This window comes from Vidua chalybeata, chromosome 1 (assembly GCF_026979565.1).
Source record: "Vidua chalybeata isolate OUT-0048 chromosome 1, bVidCha1 merged haplotype, whole genome shotgun sequence".
Lineage (NCBI taxonomy): Eukaryota > Metazoa > Chordata > Aves > Passeriformes > Viduidae > Vidua > Vidua chalybeata.
In genome coordinates this window covers 78,301,896-78,328,066 of record NC_071530.1, presented here as the reverse complement: position 1 = coordinate 78,328,066, position 26,171 = coordinate 78,301,896, and the positions used below count along the sequence as shown (strand labels likewise).

Genomic DNA, 26,171 nt, shown 5'->3' with positions numbered 1-26,171 from the left:
GGGCAGTGTTTGTATTATTTTTTCACTTTTTTTAAACGTAAAACTGTTGACTAATAACACTTGCTGAAGGAATAACTTTGCATACGCGCTACCTGTGCTGTACCTTTTCAGACAGAAAAAACCTTTTCCTGACATTAACTGAATGTCTCTGAAAGGCTTAGCAATTCTGACCTGACAGAAAGACAGAGTATGGAAAAAAATGCTCTGCAGTATTTACTTGAGCCTTCCTTCTGTCCACACGAACCAAAATTAGCAATGTCAGTGTAGATGTTGGGTAGTTATGCCACACATGGATTTATGAGCATGCCTAAACATCTTGTTATTAAAAGTTTAAATATTTACACTGAGAATCTGCTGCCTTATGGACTCTTGTGAGATTATTTCTAAACAGTGAGGATTTTTTTTTTCTAATTGAGAATATTCTAAGGTTGACTAACATAAAACTGCTTTAGTGCTCTTCTAATCAACAGTTACAGATTAATTTATGGTAAATCAGGGCTTAAGTGTTGCTTAATCCTTTTAGAGTTATAGCAAAGACTGACCATTTGACTAAGATTATGTAGCTTAGAAAAACCCTCAGTTTTAAGTAGGACATTGAAGCAAAATTAGGTAGAGCTCAGGGTGCTCACTTTTGATGGTATTTTCACATTGGCATTTTGTAGAGATAAGGCATATTTTTGTATGTGATCCTTAGGAAATCAAGGCTTGTGCTGTCTATTCCTCTTAAGGACCCAATATACATCCCCCTAGAAGAGATTCCTTGTTTTTGATGGGGCTTGAATTTGAATATTAAATCAGAAATCATTATACTGGGTTTAAATTTAAACTATTTTCTATTTAGTTTTACATACACATAACAAAATATGCCCTTGGCTTGATAAACATTATCCAGTTGGCAATCACATGGCAAACAACATGCTGAAAATTAAAAGACTGGGCTTTAAACAACGCTTTCTGTGCTTGATGTAATATTTCCCTTTTTATGTTGGAAACTAGCACTGTTAAGTGGAAGCAAACAAATGCTATGAAAAAGTGCAGAATTTCTGAGGAGAAGTTTATCTTCAAAATCATAGTGGGTGGTGGGAGATAAGAAACAACCAAATATACCCAATGGAAGGATTGGCTTATAAGTGACTATGTGCTGCACTTGAATATTGTGGGACCTGGAGGAGCTGCAGACTGCCAAACATCACCCACTGAGGAAGGCAGAGACAGCTCTCTTTTAGCAAAAAAGCAATGGACTTCAGTCAGTGTGGAGAGGGGAATCATGGGATGAGGCAATTTGTGTCAGAGAGGCATGTTCTAGTGCCAGCTGTCTGGTGTGGATCTTCTAATATTTTTAGCGAAGTTTTAATTCATTCAAAGAACAAGATAATCCTATTTTTTTCCTCTTTTAGAAGTTTGCAGGGAGGTAAAAGAAGAATTAAGTAATGACTTAGGAATTTTACACTGAACATGGATGTTGGCTCTGTTGCTGTAGCTACATCATCAATCTCAACATACAGTAGCTATGGGAACAGAGCCATTGCACCTTGTAAAAGGAATGCAAACATTTCATTGCTGGTTTGCCATTTGTCAGAGTCCTTTTCTCAGAAGTCTTAACATAATTTCTATTCCAGTCTGAGCTCATTCAAGCCTAAAATTCTAACCATGGCATCTCCCCCCTATAGAGTCAGTCTCAATGCAAACAGGTCTCTTTTCTCTGTATTCTTACAAGTCTTTCTATCAAGTTCTACTTTTTTTTTGACTGAGCAAGGACACTGAGTAAAATATAGCTGTAGACAACAGGGAAAACAAAATGGGCATCAAATAGCATCACAAATAGCTTCACTGCTATACAATATTAGGTATATTAGGTAATATATATATATTACCTGAGCACTCTTAAATGTTGGTGGCCTTGGGATGGAACAGAAGTACAATAAATATTGCTCTGTCAGAAAGCTGCAGGAAAAGAAACAGGGCAGTTAAAGTAAGATACTTATGTTGATAAAATTAATGTTCACAGCATGACTCTGTCAAAACTTGGCTTAGTACATTATAAGCAATTTATCAAAGAGAACTGGTATATTCAAGATAAAGACAGTGTCCTGGTTCTTGAGAGCGGAATATAGTTGAGTTTGAACCTCAGGAACTTGATCCAGGCTTACAATTTTTGGCTTCAAATCAAACCAGTAACATTCTACTTCCTAGGAGATGAACTAAAATAAATCATCCGTGAAGCCTGATTCTGTTTCTTGCTTCTATCTATTCTACTGCAAGTAAGATTTCTTATTAAAATCACCATGGATACATGATCCTTATAATCCTGGGAGTCTTTTTCTGATTGTCTGCTTAGCTGCAGAAAGTTAACTAATGCTGTGCCTAAAAGAAATGAGCTGCTGCCCCTCTCCCAAAATCCTAAATCCAAGCAGTTCACTTTTAAATTAGCCACAAACATATTGACCTGGTTTCACCATGGCAGATGCATTTGACAATGCTTCACATCCATCCAAGTGAGATCTGGGCAATGTGCCCCATGCTGCATGGCCTTTTGCAGTAACAGAGAAATAAAATGTGTGGGAAGTTACTTAGACATCTTTGGGAAGAGTGGAGTAGCAGTTCAGAAGCAATCTCCCCAACACAGAGCTCTTTCACAGAGGTATGTGCACACTGCAGACAATAAAGTGCCTTTATTCAACAACCAGTATGATTACTGTGGACTAGCTGGTTATTACTGGTAAGTGGTAAATCAGTATTCTGATTTGTATTTCTCTATGTGAAAATATGAATGGGCAATCTCTGATCTTCTATCCTACTGCATGAATTTCAGTCCCTTAAACTTGGTGACATACAGTGCATTGAGCAACTTGGTGGCCATTGAGAGCATTTCCTGACTGCTGGACAGGCAGTGGTCAGAAAGGGAGGGCAAGAATTGAAGGTCCTGCTTTTAGTAACTGCAGCAATATTTTGTACATAACTATTCTGCTTTCGTCACCTTCTACTGGTATGGACTTTAAATAAAAGGTAGCACAGATGACTTGCACTGTACATGTTGTTTCTGGGCTCTTCCTTAGCAGCAGTGATGTGGTGTCATTATGTGCTTCTCAGAGAAAGAGACTGAATTAAAAACAACTTCTGTTGTTTAATGTACTGCAGCAAATGCTCTGTAGATCTGTAAATCAAGACATTTGTTCTTCATTTTTAGCAATGCCCTTTCCCTGAACTCATTTAATGAGGCAGTTGTAAGATGTTTGTATGTTCTCCAGCTGGACTGGGTGCACAATTCTTGAACTCTGTCTCTTACTACATTCTAATTTTAAAGTGTCCTGTGTCAATAGATAGTGGCAGCTATACTCTTAAAGCAGCCTTGTTCCACAGAGTACCACTCTGATGTTGTAAGCAGTGTAGTAGACAGGAAAATGCTTGAGAGTGAGAGAATTTGGGGATTTCTTTGTTACTGAAGGTCTTGATAGCTGTGCTTTACAAAAGTGAAGGGGCACTGTAAGTAAAAGGGGAGAGCAAATTACAGAAGGTACGGTACAGACCAAAATGTGACGTACAGCATAAGGTGACAGTGAAGAACAGTAGACTGTTGTTTATTATCCCTGCTTGTCACAGACAGCATGCACAAAAATCACTTCCAGCATATAAATGAAGTTTATACAACTATAGCAATATGAACAATTATAAAAGTAGTTTTAAAGATATAGATTGTTGCCTCTAACTTCATCTATGTCTTAAAAAAATAAATTACGTTGCTAAGTAACTCTACTATTTTCTATCTGCTCTAGATTAAACTGGAAGTGAGGATTTTATCAAACCATTTAACAATGTCATACCCCTTTTCTGCTGAATATTATGGCAAATGTAGATTGCTCAGGTTCCTGGGTCAGCCCTACATCCCAACCCAAGTGCACTGAGCAGCCATTTACCAAGAATGGGTTAGGTAGAGCACTTTTCTCTGTACACTTTGCTTAGATTTCACTTGATGCCTTGCTGGGCTTAGCCTTGTGCAGTCAAACTGTGCCACTTCCCTGGTGATGCCAGGCACTTGGGCAAGCCAGCCTTGTGCCCAAACAGACGCCGAGTTCCATTGCCAGAATTGCTACTACTGGTCTGAGAGAGCTTTTGTTCTTTGCTGGTTTGCTGTTTTGTTTTGGGGTTTTGCTAATGCTGTACCTTTCTCATCTAGTCCAGGGCATCATCTTACACCTGTGCACAACAGCTAGTGTATCTAACTTCCACTTATGGGTGGGGAGTACTTTTTATTGCAAAGATCCCATGGAAAAACAGATGAAAGCTCATCTTGTGTTAGCATATTCTTGCTCTTTTTGAACACGTGAAGGATAGATTTCTTATATATACTTTTGTCCAGCTTTTTAGTCTCTCTTTTGTCCCTATCCTCTCACCCTCGCAGAGTAAAAGTGTGCATTTACTTCTGGCAATTCCAGCTTTTCATGGGATTTTTTGCTTCATGCCAATGCAGAGGAAGCAGGAAGATGATAAATGGCATCAGGAAAAGGAAAATGGGACACATCCTGTGCTGAACATGCACAGGACAGCTTGAAGCTGAGATGCTCTATCATGGTAACAGAGAATGATATCAGCCATACTGACCCTGTATACAAGCTGATTTGGATTTTTGGTTAGAAAAGAAGACATGTTGCTTTCTCTGTGTGGGGTCCATACTACCTTGCATGCTAGAATAATTTTCTGGATATTTCTGCAGTGAGGAACATAGTAAAAAAACAGAGGAAAGACAGTGAGAGGGAGGTGACCTCCCATTTTCCAATATCCACTTAAAAGCTAAAAGACATCTTTCTTCAGAAATGTTCTGAGGGGAAAAGGTCACCCTTTTGTCCTTTCTCCTTTTGCAAACTCTGTTGTATGTAAAAGCAGTTTCACTCTTTAACATTTACACAGATTGACCTCAAAAATAATCAGTGGCATCTTAAAATGACTGTTAATCCTGGGGGCTGCAGAGATGTCTGCCATTTGTCAAATACTTACACAACATTTGAATTATCAGAAAAGCATAAGGACCAGTTTAGTAACCTTCTCCTGGCATTGTTTGCTTAACATTTTATATTAGACCATGTTCAGTATGGACAATATCATCGACTAACTTAGTTTTCTGAATTACAATCATAACTCTTTCTTCAGTACTTTATGATCTGTCTAGTAGTCTTAGTGTAAATCTGTGGTTTAACTTTCCTCTGTACCTTTAACTTGCAGATTCTACGTAAGAGCTTTCCTTGGTAACTATGCTTGTAATGTCCAGATTAGTGCCCTAATGCCTTAATAAGTTTGAGATCTAAAACACTGCTGTAGAAAAGAGTTAAAACATAGCCTGGAATGAAAGAACTACTTAACAAATGTTATATCCCATTTCCATGGAATGTATTAGCTAAGTATAGGTTGTTCAGGCTTCTAGGTCTCCTATGCAGTGTTACCTCATGACACCAAATCCAGATGAGATGCAAAGTCCTGTGTCTTCTCAGGGGGAAAAGGTGTGGTAGGACAGTGCATGTTTTATTTTCTTTTTGCATTTAAAGTAGAGTTGAAAATTTAGGCGGATTTAAGTGAACAAGAATAATAACTTCCATGAACCTATACTACCAAATTTATGCTAATATCTGAAAGTGATGTGTGTCTTTAGTGTTACAGAAACCTCTCAGCAATATCATGCTCCAAGAACAAAGGTATAACTTGGAGGTGTTCATACAATAATTCTAGGGAAGTGTCTTCATGTACACATAATTTTTTCAGGCTGTGACTGTTTATTCATCCCATACTACTTATAAATCTGCACAGAGGCCTGAAGTGCTGGTGGTCTCTCAAATCGTAGCAAGATCAGCAGTGGAGCATGGACCCTTTCAGAGCTGCAAGATTTCCATATGAGGTGTTACAGGGAAAATAAACATTTCAGTGATGCATTCCTATTTTCTGTGGGTAACCACTGATTCAAAATAAGTGCAGACTGACAGGCTCGATGAAGTCCCCACATCTGAATGGGAGTGGAGAGTGGTAACATTTAACATTTACTCTTTTGTTCTTTTTTTTTTTTTTTCCTCTACTTCCTTTCTAGTACCAAGGGAAGGGGAAAGAAAACACTCTTTTCTCAGATATTATTACCTCTTTACAAACTCCAGACTTTGTTTCCTGGCAACTTTAATTGCAATCATACTCTAATGTCTCTCTTTTTTAATACAAAAAATGGGTACGTGCATAAAGTTGTTCTCCTGTTGCTCTCTTCTCCTATCTACTTATTAACAGAGCTGTAAAGTGGTTCATCATGTCACATGAGGGATGACAGGTCTTTATATTTTCATAGACATAAGTCCAAGGTAGAGTTACAGAAGGCTAATGGAAACTCAGGCTTATAATTTCATCCTTCTGTAGTTAAATATTTAATTAATTGTTGAATGTTTTTGCAGCTGAGCGTTGACTCTTTTGTTCCATGTGCTTAATTCCATGTGCTGAGATTTCATGGGCTCTGTGGTGCATTCTGCTACTGAGCATTGTGCTGAGGTGCTAGTCAAGGAGAGGCTAAAAATCTCAGCAATTTACAGTGGAGAAACGGTGGTGTATCTTGCAAAGGTAAAAAAATTTACTTCCACTGACTTTCTAAACGCTGTTAGAAAGTCACTACAGTGATCTGAGGAGAGTGATGCTCAGCTGAGAAGAGACTTAATTGCTTTCAATCTGTATAGGCAGGTGGTCATGTATAGCTGCAATATTTCTTTTCTCTGGCTATTAGCTTGCAGATATTGATATTCACCCAGGTTTGCCATTGAGACTAATGTTTTCCAGCTGCTGCTTGCTAGTATGAGAATGTTTCTGGCAACTGAGCCCTGCAATTGAGTAACTGTAGATGTCATACAGTTGGGCTGCATATGGAACACTTGATTTAAAAAAAAAAAGTTGCTGAATTTTTGGTTCAACAAAGCCAACTGGCTTCAGAGCCTCTGCTTAAGTATTCTATGCTCCAGCTTCTATTCATGTTCTTCATTCATAGAACAAGCAGACAGTGCTGGAGTCTTTCTGTCCCTTACTGTTTTTTTTTTAACTGAAAGAGAATTGTACTAGTAAATGCTGGAGATATGATTAAAGATCCCAGTTAAATTCCACCTTCCTAAATATAAAACTTAGTTTTTTAATACTTATTTGAGTACTGAATTACAGACATTCATTGCAGATCACTTTTGTTTAGCATTTCGAAGCTTTTTTTTTTTGTAGTTGAGTCAAACTGTAAAATTATTCTTAATGATGATGGCATTTTGTAAAGACTGAGTTTTTGCTTTGCACTATTTACTGTTGTCTTTGAGGAAAAGATCATAATGAAAAACCCTCAAGACCCCTCAAATGAATTTTGAAAAGGTAATTAATGCAAATAAAGTCTGGATCTTAAAAAGATGTGAGGAAGCCCCCGTCTCTTCAGCAATACTGAAAATGCACACTGATTTATATCTGAATTACTACATTACTCTGAACAGATTTTAGAACTGCTCTTTTAATCTTTTCTAATAGCAAATTATTATTTGCCAGTTTCTAAAAATAAGGATGAGATACAAAAAAAGATGTTAAAAAATATCCAGAAAAAAACAGTTGAAATGGCCTAATAGGCAGCCAGGTAAAATTCCTGTGTTTTCATTTGTGGATTAATTGAATTCTATAAATAAAATAAATTGAATCCAATTATTGTTATAGTATTCCAGCTGGAAAACCACTCAAGAGCACCAAAAGTAAAAATATCAGTAATGTGCAAAAGAGGAAAGAAATTTATGTCAGAACGCTCAGTAGCTGGAGAGTTAATGGCATAGATTGTCTTACAGTGATTCACTATATCTAGCTTGTAGATGACAAAATAGTTCTCAATTTTATAAAGTTAATTTAATAATTTTAGGGCAATTTTGTATTTTATGTGTAGGTTTGAATGGAAAAATGCTGGAGATATCTTCTTTCTCTTCCTGTGCTGACTTTGACAGACTCCCATCTCCATACTCCTGGCATACTAGTTACCAGAGACTCAGTTCTCTACTTTCCATCTACAATTCTTCAGTCTTCTCTATGGCCTTGTTATACAGTCCTTTATTAGGTTTATTTCAAATGGTCCTGCATATCTTGGCTTCTGAATATGTACAGTTAACTTGCCAGAACAAGGCATGCTAAGAATACTCACACAAATTTAAAAATAAATTTAAAGGACTCTTGTGTGTCTTGAACTTATCTGAATACCAGCCTAACAAGTATGAATGATTGAAATAAATTGACATCCATTTTAAAAATGAATGTTTAACATACCTTTCTTGCAGGCATGCAGTATTCCCAGGCATAAACTTTTAAAATGAATGATGTTGTAAGAAATCATGAGACAAAAGTTGCCTTATGGTTTAGGACTCTTTCAAGAATTTTCTTGCTTAATCCAAGATTAGAAGTGAAATCTAGATTATTTTTGTAATCAGTACTAGAGCTGATGTTTTAAAAAAAATCCAAATGCTTTGAGTTTATGATAAAATTATGACTTGTCAATTTACAAATACAGGTGTTCATAGAAACTGAGTAAATTTGAAGCTGAATCATTTTGTTAGGATCCCATATTATTTATTTATTTTAAGCTCTCTTCTTTCTCAGGCTAGAATCTATAATGCTTTTTGGCACACATGAATATTTTCCTGACTGGTCTCTGATAAATATGATAATGAAAGTAGTTTTCTTTTAGTTTTAAAGGAAAAAGAAAAGCCTCTAAATTTTTTCTTTCTTCCTTTGTAACTTTTGAACTTTTTACGTGGAAAGTATGTTTTCAAAAGACTTGTGGTTATGTAATGTAAATGTTCTGACATAACCTGTAGAAGCATAGACTCATAGGAACATTTAGGCTGGAAAAGACCTCTAGGATCATTTAGTCCAACCCTTAACCCAGCACTGCAAAGTTCAGCAGTAAACCATGTCCCTCAGTGCCACATAATCTATTCATAATTTAAAAAACCCAAAATTAAAATCAAAAGGTACAAAGTCAGCGGTCCACAAATTCAGTTTGTGACTCTGAGCCTGGCCTGCAGTCCTTTGTAGCTGTCTGTGCCTCGGTGCAAGTACTAAGAACTGAGAGCTGTGGGGCTGTTCTTCATTCCCTTGATACTGATCTGGTCAAATGTGTACTGCTGATCTTGATTTACTTACCAAGACTTCTGAAATTCCAGAGGAGAAACTGGTTTGAGTGGTGTTTTAGAGGGGAATGTACCTAAATTTTTTACCCTTCAAAAATCCCTAATTTCTGCCATTTCTTTCAGATGATCCTTTCATATCCTCCTCTGTTGAATATCATCTCCAGCAGTGCCGTGTTGCTGCATCTACTTGATGCTTAATCACACTTTAAAGGAAGCCACTTCCGATTTTCATTACTTTCTATGACTATAATAATGTAATTGCTACAGCTCAGATCTGTGGGTAGGAAAGGAAGCTTCTGCAGAATGTGACAAATATAACTCAGAATTTTCAAACTTGTGTAATCTTTAAAAAGGTCTTGGAAAGTTAGTGAACCAATTTAGAACTTCCTCTTGTATCTGTTCAAATATGAATAATCACTTCTAAAAGAGATGTCATTTTAACAGAGATATGCATCTAACTGATAAACACAAAATAAATATAGCAGTGACCAGAATGTGTCCAATGCCCAGAAACATAATGAAAGCAGATTAAAAAGGGCTTATGGTTGTTTTTCAAAGATTCAAAATTTTCTGTTTGAGAAAAAATTTTCTATTTGTTTTCCTACATCTGTCTTCCATAAAGCACTAAGATGGCTGCCAAGCAGTAGCTACATCTTCATCCAGCTGGATACACCTGAGCTTTCTTAGCTTGAGAAAAAATCCTTCTCAGCAAGTCAACCGTAACTGAGAGAAGTGTGCATATTTGGAACCATAAATCAAAATGTCCGTGTACAGATGTTCTCAGCCTAGAGGCATAAATGTGAAGGAGCTTGGTTCCAGAAGGATTTTTCAGCAATACCTGAAATTGGTCAGAGATGCTTTACAACTGCCCATTGCAGTATTGACATAATACTGTAAAATCACCGTGAGTGACTTGCTTATTATGCTGTTCTCGTATGTGGTGTACAGTGGGAAGCTTCAGAGAGAGCAATTCAGTACAGTGCCAATATGCAGAAAAACAGCCTTCTCTAAGAGAGAACTGTGGTGAAGGAATCTTATGGGATGGGCTTGCTTTTTAAAACAAGGAGAAATATCTCCGAGCCCTTACAGCAGCTATTGGCATCAGGCAGAGCTTTTCTGGAGATGAAAAACTATATTATCCCATTTTGCAAATGGGGAAGTTGGGCTGCATATCAGATGGCCTTCCATGCAAGAGCAACTGGGAAAGATTGAGTAGGTTTTGGGTTTTTGCCTCCTTCGACCTCAGGCTGCTGTGGATCTCTGAAAATAGAAAGAGGGAAAGAGGCAACCTTATGACTTTTTGATGTATTACAGTTTTAGTGCAGTGATATATGTCTGTTTTGAAAGGGAAGACCTCATCTGTCATTTTTACCATGGTACACTTTTGTACTATGACAGGTTCCAGAGGCTTAAACCAAAGAATATTGTCCCACTGCTCTACGATGGCTATTTCACCTTCTGAGAATCAGATGCCTCCTATTGTAAATGAGCATGTTGTGATTCTAGGGAAAATGTGATGGGGTGGTTGTAGCTTTGCATTATTTATCTAAGTTGTCCTGAGTAAGGAGAATAATTCTTTTGGAATGAAATGGATCATGTCAGATTCTGTGAGAATCAGAGAAGTTTGTGACGAGCAAAGTTTGAAGTCACTGGCAAGCAACATAAAAGAATCTAAACGTTTTAGACTCATACATTCACACAGAGTAGAATTTGAAAAGGAAACTTCTTTTTAAACGCCACGTTGCAAAAGCAAATAAATACTTAAATAGAAGATTTGTCCACTTACAGCGGAGAGTTGCTGAGCTGAAAGTGGACAGGGAAATTGGGCATTTCTGTAAAAAAAGGAATTTTTTTTGGTTTATGTGTAAATCATTGAATAACCTTACCTATGGTATTGCTTACCAGTTACCCGTGCTTAAAAATAAAAGAAATACAGAAAGTAAGAGATAGAGGTAGGTAAGAAAATGAAATTAATATATTTGTAGTTGTAAATATTCTTAAAATAGTTAGGTGTTTCTTGTGACATATTTCTTGAAACTAGCTCACTTGGCATTTTTTGGGATAGCATGAGACCTTTGAAAGTAATATTTCCAAATATGGATAAGAGACTTCAGAGCGCTTGAATCATATTTCAACCCAGCCCCCTTGTTTGGGATGTGTGAATTTAGTGCTCAGCTTGTGCATATGGGGGGGATTACCCAGAAAACTGCAGTGAGAAGAACTGTGAACATGATTTCTGCAGAGCTATATGCCTCTTGGCTCCTGACAGTCAACATCTTGAAGTTTATGAAGTGCAGCTCCCTCTCCGTAGTGCCCAAGAAAATGAATTGCCAAACTCTGGGAGCCAGAGCTGAGGCATCAGGGCAGAGGCATTAACTCAGTTCACATTTCTTTATGATGTCTCACAGGGGAATGCAGGGGCCCTGTCCCACCAGCTGACCTGCTAGAGAAGAAAGGGAAAAATCCCCAAATTGAACTGTTGGCCAGTTTGACCACTGCTACCTCACCAGCCAGAACTGATTATAAAAAGCCTCTGGAAAAGCCAGTTACTTTTGGGAGTTGTAGCAGCTGTGTTCTGTTAATGGAATTAAAATGAATTTATATCATCTTACTCCTACAACATGGGCTTCTTAGGGCACAGATGGGTTCCATGTATCTGCTAGTATGGGGGACAGAGAAATGGAGCTGCAGGGCTGGTTTGAAACATGGGCTACTACTAAAATATATTAGTGCTGAAACAGCTAGCAGAACCTTTCTAGTGGTATTTTGCTTTTTATTTATGGCTCTGTCTTGAAAAATGAAAACCAATTTTCCATATTTCTGAAGTCACCATTGCTTTGATAGATTTCTCTCATTTAAATCCTGAAATAGCTTGGTTATGCTTTATATTGATGTGTGCTTACCTTCTTTGGTTAGACTAAATTTTTCACATAGCCATGGGCTGAAATCTTCTTAAACTGAAGGAATGACTGTAATAATTCTCTGTAAATAGCATATGGGCATTGGAAAGTAAGTTTTTTTCACCTCATACACATATTGTATGAGGTGACCAAAACTGCAAAGTGGCCTACATACAGTCTTGATGGAGGTCCATCTAAGAGCTATATCATCAAAGACAATTGGTATGGATTCTGAACTACTAAAATTGAATTGTGGCCATATTGGGTATAACTAAATTCATTGACATAAAATGCAAGTTAATGCTCAGGTGAGGGAGTGGAAAAGGGCATCCAACTCCACAGCCCTCCCTGCAAAGTTAGTTTTGCTTCCATTTAGTGAGTTTAGATTTGATAGCTCTTATGGACAGATTTCCTACTGATACTTAAATGGAAATGTAAACTAAGCTATTTTATCGAGAAGAGATATGCATCTGATCATCTTTCCTGATTTTTAGTTTTCATTGCTGCTGCAGTGATGTTCTTCTTTTTGGGTAGTTGCTAGCTTGGAATGGTCCTGGCTGAGTAATTATTAAATTGGATTTCTGCCTTTCCTGGTTTGAACGTAAATCTCCTAGTGCAATTCATGGATTGCACTAGCTGCTCACTTCATATCTTGCCAAATGGACTTGTTTCCCTCTGGTCTTACATAACCTTCCCTCTAGCAGAGCTGATCAGACATCCCAATATAACCCGAACCAAAACAAGCAAAAAGAAAAGAGAAAGTACAGCCAGTGAAAATTTCAGAAAGAAATTTAGGCAATTTAGGCAATCAGTCTAAGCCTGGGAGTCTTGAATCCAAGCTGATGTCTAATAGCTTAAAATGTGACATGGTACAGCTTACTGCCTGCCATGGCTCTTACTTTGGGATGATTAGAAACACTTTATGTTTTTAAAGTGAGTTTCTTAAAGCTGACCTTTATCCTGTTGGATCAGGAGATAAAACTCTCTAACAGATGTTGGTTTTGTTCTGCAGTTCCCACTGTCATCCTGCACCACTGAAATCAAAAAGCAAGCAATGGTTCTTTTCTCTCAACCCTCTGGCCCACACAGAATATGCTTTATCTTATTAGCATCATGTGGCACTGAAGGAGTGTAAAAGGCTCCAGTGACAGTGCTCATAGATGCATACCTATGGTTCTCCATCTGTGTCAGGAAATACAGCTCTCATTTCTCAAGTTTTGGAGAATATTGCAAGTCTTAATTAAAGATTGCCTAAAATTTCTTGGTACTTTTAACAGTCATTAGAGGAGTGCAAATGAGTACTGGTGGAAAAGATTGAGAGAGGTGAGACACAAGTAAAAATTAGCTGGTTAATTCTCTTTTCTTTCAGTGGTTTTTGAGTACCTGTTCCATGTCATTTTGGTAAACTTCCCCCAGTGACTAAAGAAAACTGGTAAATCAACTTGAATGTAATATTTTGTAAAAAGAAAGAGTAGAGGGGGAAGAAAAAAGTCAAAATGCAGTATTAAACATGCATTCTAAATAAGATAAAAAAGAAAGTCTGGAATATGAGATTTTCTTTTGTCTTAATGTATGCTGGTTTAAAAAAAACCCGCACATTGTGCTAGTGTGAGAACCAGGAAGTGAAAGAGACCAAAGTGAAAAACTTAATATAATAGACAAAGCTGCAGTTTGGTAGAAAATGTATATGGCACAAATGACTGCTCAGGAACACAAATATAGAAAGTTTTCCAAGGTGTTGAGCATTCCATCTTCCATTTTCCTGATTTCTTTTGAGCACGTCTTTACTAGAAGATGCTATTATAACAGAACTGTGAGAAGCTGAGAGCTGATAAGCTGCTGACACTGATACTGTGATCACGAGGAAGACTTTTTCTTAGCAACATGAGAAATACTTGTAATTCAGCCCAAAGTCTCACAGGTTTAATTATAGGTAGTTTTGATGTTATGCAAGTCTTGACTTGACTTGAACACATTGACTTCAGTACAACATTTTTTGTTTAAAATGGACTGAAAGTAAGAAGTTTTTATTCCAAGAAGAAATGCAGCAGCTCTTCAGGGAGTTGGTGTAAAATGCCCTGTAAGTGCTGCTGAGGTGGTGAGTAGGCTTTGTGCTGGTTGCTTACAGGAGGTTAAATTCCACCAGACGCATGATGTGTAACACTATCCTAAAGGCGTAAGCATGCTCAGCTTTCTAATGCCATGTTAGATGTACAGGTATTTTTGGAATAATGTTTCAATTACTAATTTAACTGTCATTAGCAATTGTGTATTAACTGGAGGATGAAATTGGTTTTATCCTGTGATTCTTGCATATGCCTTAATTTTTGAGGAATGCTGTTGCTGTGTTCAGGGCTGAGATTATTGGGACGGTGGACGCATCATCAGTGACTGAAGTCGATGCATGTTCTTTGGGAGAAAAGAGCTGTCAGTGTTCTTTTAAAATCAGCCAACCTCTTCTGATGTCTAAACCCAAAAATGTGGTACATCCAGGAGCATCAAGTTGATGTGCAATCATTTCCTTTTGAGGAAAAAGAGAGAAAAGCTATTCCTGCAGCTCAGTATAGAGCTAAAACAGAAGCAGACAGAGAATATGTTAACTAGATACTAAATCTTAAAATACTTAAGGAGTTATGTTATGGAATAAAGGAGTCAACAATAAATATTTCATTTAAATTGCTATTTTTTGTTGTGTTTTGCTGGGTGAATTAAATACTGTGTATTTTGGAAGGAAGAGCTTGCAGTGCTCTAATGAAAACCACGATATGCACAGCAGCAGCAGGTGCTGCTTTAATTCACTGGTGGCTGGCCTTGCTTCCCTGTTTTCCTCCTTTCAGTGGCGCAATTGTGGAGTCGTGTGCTACAGTCAGAAATGGTGTGTTGCAGTCCATGTGCCTCAGATTTAAAAATGAAAAACAAAACTGAGAACTGGATTTGGTTTATAATCGTAAATGGGGTTTCGTTCCTTGTGGTGAGGGTGTCATGCAAACAGAATAAGGAAATGACATAGTCTAAGGATTGTCATGACTTATCCTAGATCTGGGCTGTCTGTTAAACATTTTGTTCCCAGGTATAGGATGCTTTCTTACAGCCAGGGTTTAAGAATGTTTTTTTACAGCCATTGCTTTTTTTTCAGCGAGCAGCACCATGAGATGGAAAACAAAAATGAGGAGGAATTTAGCAATGACTTAGAGAATCCATTTTCAAAGTAAAACTGGTAGTTCCTAGATTTCAAAACTAATGCACCTGTTTCTTATAGCATACTGTAATTAAAATTCTAACTACTCTTTCAAGTTTGATTAAAACTAGTTTGACCATTTAAATGGGCATTAAAGTAATAGAGGTGTTTTTGAGTGTGGAATGTTAGACAAATAAAATGTAAATATAGATCCCCATAAATAACTTTCTCTAGTGAGCTTGTTACCTAGTTAAATACCCAAATGCCTTATTCAGAATGTGAATGTGGCTCTCCATGACTACTTTAAGAAATGACAGGTAAGTTTACTATATATACAAGCAGTAACCAAAAACTTTTGCTATTGAAGAAAACATGTAAATTAAGATCATATGATAATTTCCTTTTTTTAGTATAGAAAGCATGAGTTTCAACTCTCTTCATGTTCCCCAGACTGTTCTTTGATCAGGAAAAGGCTAGAAAAATATAAGCTATAGGTGTTAAGCTTGCTTCCCTTTTCCAGTGTGAAGTCCCTCCAGGAATGAGGTCTTCCCACCACTGCTCTTCAGTAGGACTATAGTGTGGAGGAGGATAATGTTTTCATTGCTTGCTAGCATTTGACTGTTACATTTTTAATGTAGTCTTTGGAGGCATCCAAAGGAGGAACTGGGTCTACAAGCCAAGCATATTTGTGGTGTTGAGATCCATGGTAGGGATTGCACTGGAGGGACAGAATTCAAGCAAAATATGATTTAAAAGGAAATCATCCCATTATCTAGGCTTTTATCACCTTGTGTGTTTTTGTAATTATACATGGTGGTGGTGTCTTAGGTATTTGAGGGAGGCAAAAATTGGCTGGCCATAATTGGAATAACACGTGTGGAATCTCACCGCTCCCTCTATGTTGCATGTCCTGGGACCTAAACAGCTTCAAAGATGTGGGTAATAACCACCTCTGAAATTTGCATCATTGCCTACTTAGAAACTTGATTCTAGGGTACAGGTTAGAAAACTGGCTAGTACAAAATATTTATTAAGCTGGCTGCTGAGGAGACATGCACAAACCCCAAAATGATGTGGCAATTTAGAAATAAGAAGGAGACAGCATATGCTTATATGTCTTGGCTTAGTTTTTCAGGTTATTTGAATCCTGCAAGCTGTTTCTACGTGATGTGTTCTTGTAAGGTTCATTTCAGTCTTTGCAAAGCAGGTGTTTACAGCAGAGTTTCCTCTTCCAATCATGTGCCTAACAATAGTGTGATTAAGATCTTACTCTGGGGCAGGCTGACTTTTGGCTGCATGTGTGTGCCTGCACAAGCATGTCTGCAAGCTGCTTTTATTATTCAACAAAGAGAACATATGCAGTTAATCTGAATATAGCAGAAATGCTTTAAAGGGGTCTTGAATCTGTAAGAAGACTGGTAGACAGAATGGAGCAGATGAGGCAAATAAATAGAAATTGATGGCAGCATTTTTAATTTAAGCAGAGTATCAGATGAACTGAATGCAAAGCTGAGTAATACATCCACTGCACTGTGAAAATAATGTATTTTATGCTGCTTCTTTTTTGCTCAGTTTTTAATATGACTTCTTTTGTTATACACAATGCAAAACAGCCTTGGATTTGCTGCCAGGGATGAAACTGAATGTGCTGGAGGTTGTATCTGCACTGCTGGGCAGAGTAGTTCTGTGTTGGATCAGTGAAAAAAGCCCACACGTGGCAAAACACTGCAATTCTGCTTTGAAACCAGCAATAGGAAAATAACGAAGAAAACTAACACGAAAATGTGTCAGTTGTAGACAATTGTCTAAGGACAATAGGGGTGCTGTTATCTCTCTCCCCGTTAGGTGGTCTAACAAAAGATGTTCTCTCTGCCTACAAAGCACAGCCTTGCCTGGGGTGAGGAGGGAATTTGCGCACAGCAGAGCATTTCTTCCATGCTGCTCATTGACTCAGGAAGGCAAGAATGGCCCGCGTTTTCAGCTTATGCGTTCTGCAAGATGGCTCTGTAGCTGGAGAGGCTACTTGTGCATTGTGGAAATGAGCTGTATTATATTTGGGCACCTGCTCCTACAGAGTGACTGCAGCACACAGGTCAGTACTTCACTCAAGTGGCTCTCACAGAGTGACACACACAGACTGCATAAGGCAGTGCTGTCACCTTCTTGTTCCCACAGACCCTCCTACAGCCAAGGGAGTGCTGCTGTCTGACCACAGTCAGGCTGAGTATTGGATCTTCAGTTGCTGTTGTGCACCCAGGTTCTTCATCTGTAGGGCCCTCCAAGTCAGAAGGTTGCAAGTCCAGAGTCTCCAACAGTGGCTTTCAAAGTAACCCATAAAATCTTCAGCACTCTTTGATCAAATAATGGACAAATTTTACTTTTATTCAGGAATTCTGTCTAGCTAGCTACCTTTTTTACATGCAATGTGTGTGTAAAATTGTGGTGCAATTACAAGTGTGAAGTACTTGTGGCTTCAATTCTATAAATTGATAGTTCTGGCAATACCTTTACCTGTTATGAAATTGCTGACCATCACCCTTCATCTGTTCTTGGAAAATCTGGTTACTAATTGATTAATTAATACACACCTCTGACCTCAATCACATAAATCTTAACAGTATCTCAGGTACAATTTTTTAATTTGGTCTCCAAAAAATTGTCATGTGATTGTTAACTTTTCTGATAACTTGCTGTATTAGCTTCTCAAAGGAAGCAGATTTTCATGTGTGAGTTCTTAAATAGACAGAGATAATTTTATATCAGCCTGCAGTGTGCTTAAATTATTTTAACTCTCATAATTGAAGTCTATTATCAACAATAATAACTTAGCTATATTAATAAAAAATTGCTCATATTAAAAATAATGCTTCTCATTTTGGTGTGGTGTACATGTCCCTGAGAAATTTAAAGTAATATAAAAATTGAAGTTCCTTTTTTTTCTTTTTTAAAGAAATTTGCATTAAATGTATTCCGCTGCTCACCAGAGAAAACTGAAACTGAAGTCTGGCTGAGAATTAAGCACTTAAACTTGACAGTATTACTTCCTAGAATTCCTTTATTGACAGAGTTTTAAAAGAAAACAGATAGGTCCCAAAATTGGAATTGGCTTCTTTTAAAATTACAGTTTGGATAGATGGTGAGCATAATTTCTGTGTTTGAAGCATTCACAGTTCTTTTACTCCATACCCCTTTTTTAAATCTTGAGATTCACAAGGCTTTGGAAGAAGGAAATGAGATGCAGTAGTTACAGGACTGTGCACATGTGGAGGCAGGGATTAAAAATTATCTGTGGTCCATGAAGAAAACACCACAAGTGCCGAGCTCAGATGTTTCCAGTTTGTTATTGTGTCTCACAGCACAAAACACACAAAATTGTATGGTGCTAAGGAACAACCGGGTCATATTTTTTTGTGTGCACCTCACGTCCGAGCACCTTGCTGCTCTGGGGTCCATGCAGATGTGCAGGTGATGCTCACAGCCCCGCAGGTGCAGATTTCCACGATGTGCTCTGCCTCTCCTGGCATAGCTTTGTGCCAGCCCAGCATCTCCTCAGAAGGGAGAGATGGCCAAGAATGTGCTTACTTCTGCCTCCCTCACACCAGCCTGCCTGACTGCAGAAGAGCTGGTTCCCATCACTGCTCTGAAGCATAAGTAACATAGAAAAAGAGGATAGGATAGATGAGGATAGGGAAGGGAACTGAAGGGAAGGGAAAAAAAAAAGAAAAAAAAGTCACTGATTCTGAGGTTTGAAGAGGCTTGAACCTGAATGAGACCTAGCATTTCTGTTCTGTTAATTCCAAGTAAAAAGAGATGAAACAAAAGATGAGTGAAGATAATGGAGAAAGAACATAAAAACATGACTTTGTTGCTAAAAGGCAAAGCTAGCAAGTCTAATTCCATCTAGATTATGCTAACAGACATTTTCTAACATTAACCTGGAAAATTGATTGACCTGGCAAGGATAGGAATGTCTATTGAGTGTGTGTAAGTGTAATGGGGAGCATGAAATTCTACTGCATATTTTGAGAAGCTGTAAGTTTTGGGTATTTTTCTTTCATAAAAATTCAGAAAATCTTTCAAAAACAGCATTTGCATACCCCTTGTTTCTTTCAGTTCCCATATGTGTCCCTTAATTAGAACTTTTTGCCCCTTTTTTTTAATGAAGGTGTAGGGTGAATCAATGGGGTACAGAGAGGTAATGGTTTCTTCAAGATCTTTCTATTTTCAGCACCTGGGGGATGGGGCAGATTCTGGGATCAGTATTTCATTTTATTTAGAGTGTTGAAACTCTGCCTTGCTAGGGATGTGCATTTTTGTCTGCAGGCAGTGTGAGATAACTCATGCCTGGGAACAGGCTTGTGCAAGGGCTACTTTGGCCTGACCCACCACACGTGCCTGCCTTGTGCTGGAGGCAGTGGAATTTCAGAAGGTACCTATTGTCTTCCTGAACTGGTTTTTCTGGCAATGGACTGAACTCCCGACGCTTTGCACGCAGTCAAGCAGGAGCTTTGGATGTTTAGCTTTGGCAGTAAGACTGAGGTAACATCAGGTGCAATCTGTGAGTTTGTCCTTTCCTGTTGCCCTGCTCGCAGTACTGTGAGGGAGGGTGATAGCAAACCCAGTCTTGTAATAGTCAGACTCTTTAATGGTGTGTGAAATCCTCTGCTAAAAGAAATGCTTAGAAGTTTATAAACACATAATACTAATTGGGCAGACAAGTCTTTACTGACTAAAGAGATAGTAAGAGTCTGACTCTAGGGTCTTTTTCAATATAGAAGAAAAATTTGAAGTATAAAACTTCCAAATAATAATTCTTTTTACAAACTGTACAAATGTGTGCTGCCCATGTTCCAGGGACTCATGTCTATGAGTCTTCAGTTGGAGAATTTGAAATGTTCCGTGAGTTCTTCCTCCTCTTGCATTATGGCCTAATGGACATTGAATCTTTCAGTCCTGATTATCACAAATATGGAAATTTCAAAGTGCTTAACATTCTCCAGGTGACCTGTACACCCAAAATGTTTTATTCTAAATAATCCACCCCAGAGATTATTTCTACTATACAATAAGAAAGAAAACTATGCAAGTTCTCTGGTTGTGTTCCTGCTTCCTGCAGGAGAATGGAAACTTCAGGATGTGCAAAATGTATAACAGCTTCTAGAAACTGAAGAAATCCTTGCTCCTGTTGCAAGGAGTAGCTCTCTTAATGTCAGACACAGTGATCTCTGGTTTTGTTTCTTTTTCCATAAGAAGAGCAATACAAAGTATATTGACCAGCCTGGGAAGCAGACAAAGTCTATTGTAGCTTCCAAGTATTATATTTTCCCTCACTATTCTGAAGTACTGTTCTGCAGAGCTGTTCACCAAAGTTCCCCGAAAATTACTGATATATTGCAACTTCTTATACAAAATCGGCTTCTATACTCTCTCTCTCGACCCTTTTCTTTATAGCAGTAAGAAGGCACAGCCATCAACTGCTGTGCCATTTTATACCAATGGTGGTCAGCACCAACATTTTCAAGGATCTTTGTTTGGAACATGCTTGCTACAGCAAACATTAGGTTCAGCTGGCAGCTGCTTAAGCTAGCTCAAAACCTGTACCTGTCAATGGAAGTGCAAGTAACTGAAGACCTACTGGGGTTCAGCTTCTAAATAGTGGTCAATAGTTGCAGGCAAACTTTGGTCCTGGGTCCAAGGTGAATGCAGTGATTTTGGGGTTAGGGAGGGGCAGGGGTAATGGAAGAGGCTGAGCAGTGAAGCCAGGACCCCAGTCTCACTGGAACAGAGGGTGCATCCCCTTTAATTTTTTTTCATAATTTAGTCCTTTGATGGGGGGGATAGGAAAGATGTCTTTCAAGTGTTAACATGTAGGTAGTAACACAGAGTGTATTTAACAATGTATGAATTCACATCTCAATGGCTTTTTGCACTTTGCTTCACTTGGGAGACATTTCACTGACATTCACTTTCATTTAGTACCAGGCAGGATTATCCCCACTACAATATCCAGCACAATCAGGGAGACGCTTAGGTGTAGTGGTTCACATGCTGGTCTTCTTGAAGTTATAGAATGGTTGTAATTTTAAAATACTTTTTAAGGTCTGCTTTGTGTCTGCCACACCTTTAGACTCTGCACTGGATGGTTCAGAGCTGTGCTTCGGGCTGGGACAACGTCTATTTGAAGAAGTGGGACATGTGGGGCTGTTTCTAAAAAAGGTTACAGGGAAGCCCAGATGTGTTATCAGAAGTCTGGGGACAGGAGGAATGTTTGTAAATCAGATCTGGGGAAAAAGGGACTTTGTAGCATTGCTACCTGGGTGATGACCCCAATGATTACTCTGCTTTTGCATCATAGCCTGGCACTGCTGTTATCACTATGATCTAGACAGCTTTTTAACAGGGAGATATGAGATTCAGCATCCCAAAGAGTGAATTTATTCTATTATAAAGTAGTTGAAACTCTGCTGGAAGATGACAGTCCATTTGTAAATGTAAATATTTGCTAATAGACCATAATGGTAGTCTCTGAAACTCTTCCTCATCTCCTGCTCCAATACTTTGAGATAGCTGGCTGTGATGCCAGTTGAGACACAGAGATTTCACAGTGTACCTCCAAGCAAAGACAGTGAATATTTCTTTTCTTAGTTTGGGAGCACATTTCTCATATGCATGCTTCTCTACTTTTTAAAGGTTCTCTGGCATAGACATTCTGTATCCAACTATATATGAGGTCAAAAGACTGTTGTGGAAAGAAATATAAATTGTGGTGTGTTACTATTCATGAAATAGCAAAATCTTGAAAAATGCAGAAGACACAACAAATGAAATTAGGCTCACTGTACCTGGGCTTTGCTGGAAAACAAGTAAAGGCTTAATTAGGGATCACAAATTGGGATACACACATGGCTTCAATAGAAATCTCCAATCAGACTGACTTGCAAAAACCCTTTCAAAATATTTGGTTGAAACTGCACATAAACAATAATCAGGGCAATATTTATGGAGTAATCTAGAAGTGTCAGATAATAAACTAATGTCCACAGCCTGCCCTAAATACCTAAAAACCTGATAACTCAGTCATGAAGGTAGAGATTAGATTGCTCAGCTGTGACTCTCTGGCAGTTAATCCTTTTATTGCTGTTCCCGTAAAATTTCAGACAATAAAGCAGTGTTTCAATAACATCACATTACCATTTTGCAGGGCTGTGTGATAATGTTTCAACAGTATTTGCAAATTGTTACTCTTTTTGAAGGCTGAAGTCAGAAAGATCTCTGCTGACCATAATATCTCAATTTTGCCCAAGATGTGTGGATATTTGGCTGTTGGACTCTACCTGGGGCTTGTATCTGTGGTAGCAGATAATCTACTGAGAGGCAGCTTGTTCTTAGTTGTATGTAATATTACTTTATATTCAGCCTGCTGTGAGCAATCATATGAATTTTTACTCATTTGTATTCACAGTTTTAGCAAGTGTGTGAAAAAAATACAGCCTATAATTATATCTACCTGTGCAAAACAGAAAATTAGAATGAGTCATCTCCCTTGGAGAGGTTCTTACATTAAACATTTGTTTGACAGTTCTTTGAAAAAAGTCACCATCTCCTATTTTCAAATAGTAGAAAACACAAAAATATTTCTCTTAACCTTTCATTAATCATGAATTAAATATTTTCTTTAATAATAAAAATGTATTTTTTTCTCCATTCATAGAGATTTTTGTTTTCAGTAATGATCCAATATATCTGTGTCTCCTTCTGTTTCCATAGACAAAGTTTGCTTTGAAGTACTGTGAAAGATTCTGTGTATTCTTAGTTAAGACTCCCACATAAAGGCTGTATAAATACTGATATGGTTATACACATGGTCAACTTCTTCTAAATAACTGAGCAGTTATTGCTTGTCATGCTTGAAAACTGGGTGCAGAGGCTACAAATATGCCCCTCTCTTCTCTCATTTTTTATTGCATCATGTCACATGCCTCATGTAAGCTTGTGGTCAGAAGTGCCTGTATTTGTTTCTTGTCTTATGGAATGGTGTTGCTGTGCTTCAGGCTCTGTGTCTCCCATCCTGCTGAGTGTAGAACTTTGGGCAGGCAATTCCTGTGGAATCTGCAAAGTTGAGTGGGACTCTGTGCGTGGGAGCTGTTCCTGCTTCTGGGGCTGCCAGATGTGGGGACCCACATCCCTCTGGGTGAGGGAAGCACATGCTCCTGGCCCCTGGTACCATTAGCTCTCTACAAAAACGGGCTGTGAGAGTAACCAGGCTGCGAGGCGTAGGGAGTAGATGCAGTCTTCTGTGTTAGCCTTCTCACTGACTCTAAGCTTCCTTTGATTTCTCCAAACCCTGATGAAAAGGTGGTTCAGAGCCTTTACTAAAGTGATGGTGGACTTTGTGTTAACCAGGGGTGGATGCCATGATTGACAGCCAAATTTAGTTCATTCCTAGCCTGAAAATAAATGTCTTTTTTCTACTTCCACTCTTAGGCCACAGAAGATTGTGGTTGTATGTTAGTCCTCCATCGTCCTGTAACTTCTTGCTACTCTGTCCCTTCCTCCCTGCTGAACTGTAACCAAGGTTAGAGGTGCTTGCAGGACTGTTCAAAAAGTGATGTGGCAGAAGGGTGTTTGCTGACTGAAATTCTGCAGGGCTGAGCAGGACGTAAACTCAGTGGCAGTGGTGCTCTGCAGCATCGGTACATTCAGCTGACAACATCTTACCAAACCTCATGTGGTCTCCCTTTCAGGAACCAGAGTCAATTTTTCCTTTGCACTCTGTTGATTCTCTCAGTGGTGAATATTGGGCTTTGTGTAATCAACCCCTTTCTCTTTTCTGTTACAGAGCTCCAGCATGGGAGGCAAACTGAGCAAGAAGAAGAAGGGATACAGTGTCAATGATGAAAAAGCAAAAGACAAAGACAAGAAGGCTGAAGGAGCAGCAACTGAGGAAGAGGAGACTCCAAAGGAGGCTGAGGATGCCCAGAAAACCACAGAGACCACAGAAGTGAAGGAGAACAACAAGGAGGAGAAGGGAGAAAAGGATACGCAGGTCACTGCCAATAAGACGGAAGAAAAAGAAGGGGAGAAGGAGAAAGCAGTGACCCAGGAAGAAACCCAGAAAACAGAACCTGAGAAGTCAGAGGCTGTTGTTGATGCAAAAGTAGAGCCACAGAAGAACACCGAACAGGCACCCAAGCAAGAGGAGCCGACTGCTGCCTCTGCTCCTGCTGCCAGTAGCGAAGCACCCAAGCCCTCTGAGCCTAGCACCGATGCAAAAGCTTCCCAGCCTTCAGAAGCCACAGCTCCCAGTAAAGCAGATGACAAGAGCAAAGAGGAAGGGGAAGCCAAAAAGACTGAGGCTCCCGCAACACCTGCAGCCCAAGAAACTAAAAGTGAAGTGGCCCCAGCTTCAGACTCAAAACCTAGCAGCAACGAGGCTGCGCCTTCTTCCAAGGAGCCCGCGGCAACAGCAGCACCTAGTTCAACTGCTAAGGCCTCGGACCCTGCAGCCCCTCCAGAGGAAGCGAAACCTTCTGAAGTTCCAGCGACTAATTCGGATCAAACCATAGCAGTGCAAGATTAAATTGGACAGCCTGTTGAAACAACCACTTAAAACAACCTGTGTCTTTTTTTTATTTTTTCAGCTATACTAACTCGTTTCAGATCTGAAATAGCAAATATGTATTGCCCAGAAAAGAAGGAGAGAAAAAAAAAAGAGAAAAAATGAAAAGGATGTCCCATCAAGTTGGGAGGGAGGGAGGGGGGAGAATCCAAATAGTATTTTTGTGGGGAAATATCTAATATACTTTCTGCCAACTTGACACAAGTCCTGGATTAAAATAAATAAATAAATAAATGGATGTCTGAAAGTACAGCACATCTTTTGTATCTGAACTGCTGTAAATGCACTCCACCGGTGTATCAAAACCTTCTTTTTGTTCTGTAATGGGGTTTGGGAGTGATGCGTTTGATTCTGCCCACTAGGTTTGTGCCAAGGCAATCAGATCTTTATGAAAGCAGTATTTTCTGTGGTTTTTTTTTTTTTTTTTTTTATTTACAGCCTTTCTTATTTTGATATTTTTTTTATGCAGTGGATGAATGCCAACTTTCAGACAAAACCCACTTAGCTGTCCACATATTTCTCAATGCCAATCCTCCAATTCTTCCTCTCCAAATATTTTTTGGGAGTAAAAAGCATTCTCATCCTACTTAGCCTACCTAGATTTCTCATGACGAGTTAATGCATGTCCGTGGTTGGGTGCACCTGTAGTTCTGTTTATTGGTCAGTGGAAATGAAAAAGTCTGCGTTCATTGCAGTTCCAGTTTCTCTTCCATTCTGTGTCACAGACACCAACACACACTCATTGGAAAACAAATGAAAAAACAAAATGTACAATGGATGCATTGAAATTATATGTAATTGTATAAATGGTGCAACAGTAATAAAAGTTAAATAATTTAAAAAATATATAAGTGTAAAGACTGATTAAATCTTCACTTTCACCCCTTGAGAACTAGGCAAAGGAGGTTCTTACACTTAGAGAAGAAGTACTATGTCTGGGGCTGTTTACTTTCCTATAAATAGTCACTCTCCAACAGCCACAAGTGTTCTTAGGTGAGGTTGGAAGAAGTGGTCAATGAACAGTGCATCTCATATATCTTTTATCCCAGTCAAAGAAGAAATGGCTTTTGCCTGCATTAACATGTGAAAAAATAAAATGCTCTCGCTCTTTTGAAGAGCCACAGGCATGTTGACTGAGTTTTAATTGGGACTAAGACGGTGGATTTTATAAACTCATAGTTTAAAATGACGCAAGTAATTTTAATCCTAGTCTTATTAAAGTATTTCTAGTGCTGATACACTTGTTCTTTTCCCCATTACTATTACATAGGAGATAAACCACTGCTGTCTCAAAAGGCCAGTCCTGTGTTTTTGAAATATGGATA

General features: G+C 38.6%; 1 protein-coding gene across 1 annotated transcript in view; it reads left to right on the top strand.

The window, feature by feature from the left end:
• Positions 1-25,692, top strand: part of BASP1 (brain abundant membrane attached signal protein 1) — a 49,626-nt gene extending 23,934 nt beyond the window's left edge. Inside the window, 1 exon segment of the mRNA XM_053962855.1 lies at positions 24,067-25,692. Within this exon segment, the coding sequence (XP_053818830.1) occupies positions 24,067-24,807 (741 nt within the window). The 3' untranslated portion in view covers positions 24,808-25,692.
• The last annotated feature ends 479 nt before the right edge of the window (positions 25,693-26,171 follow it).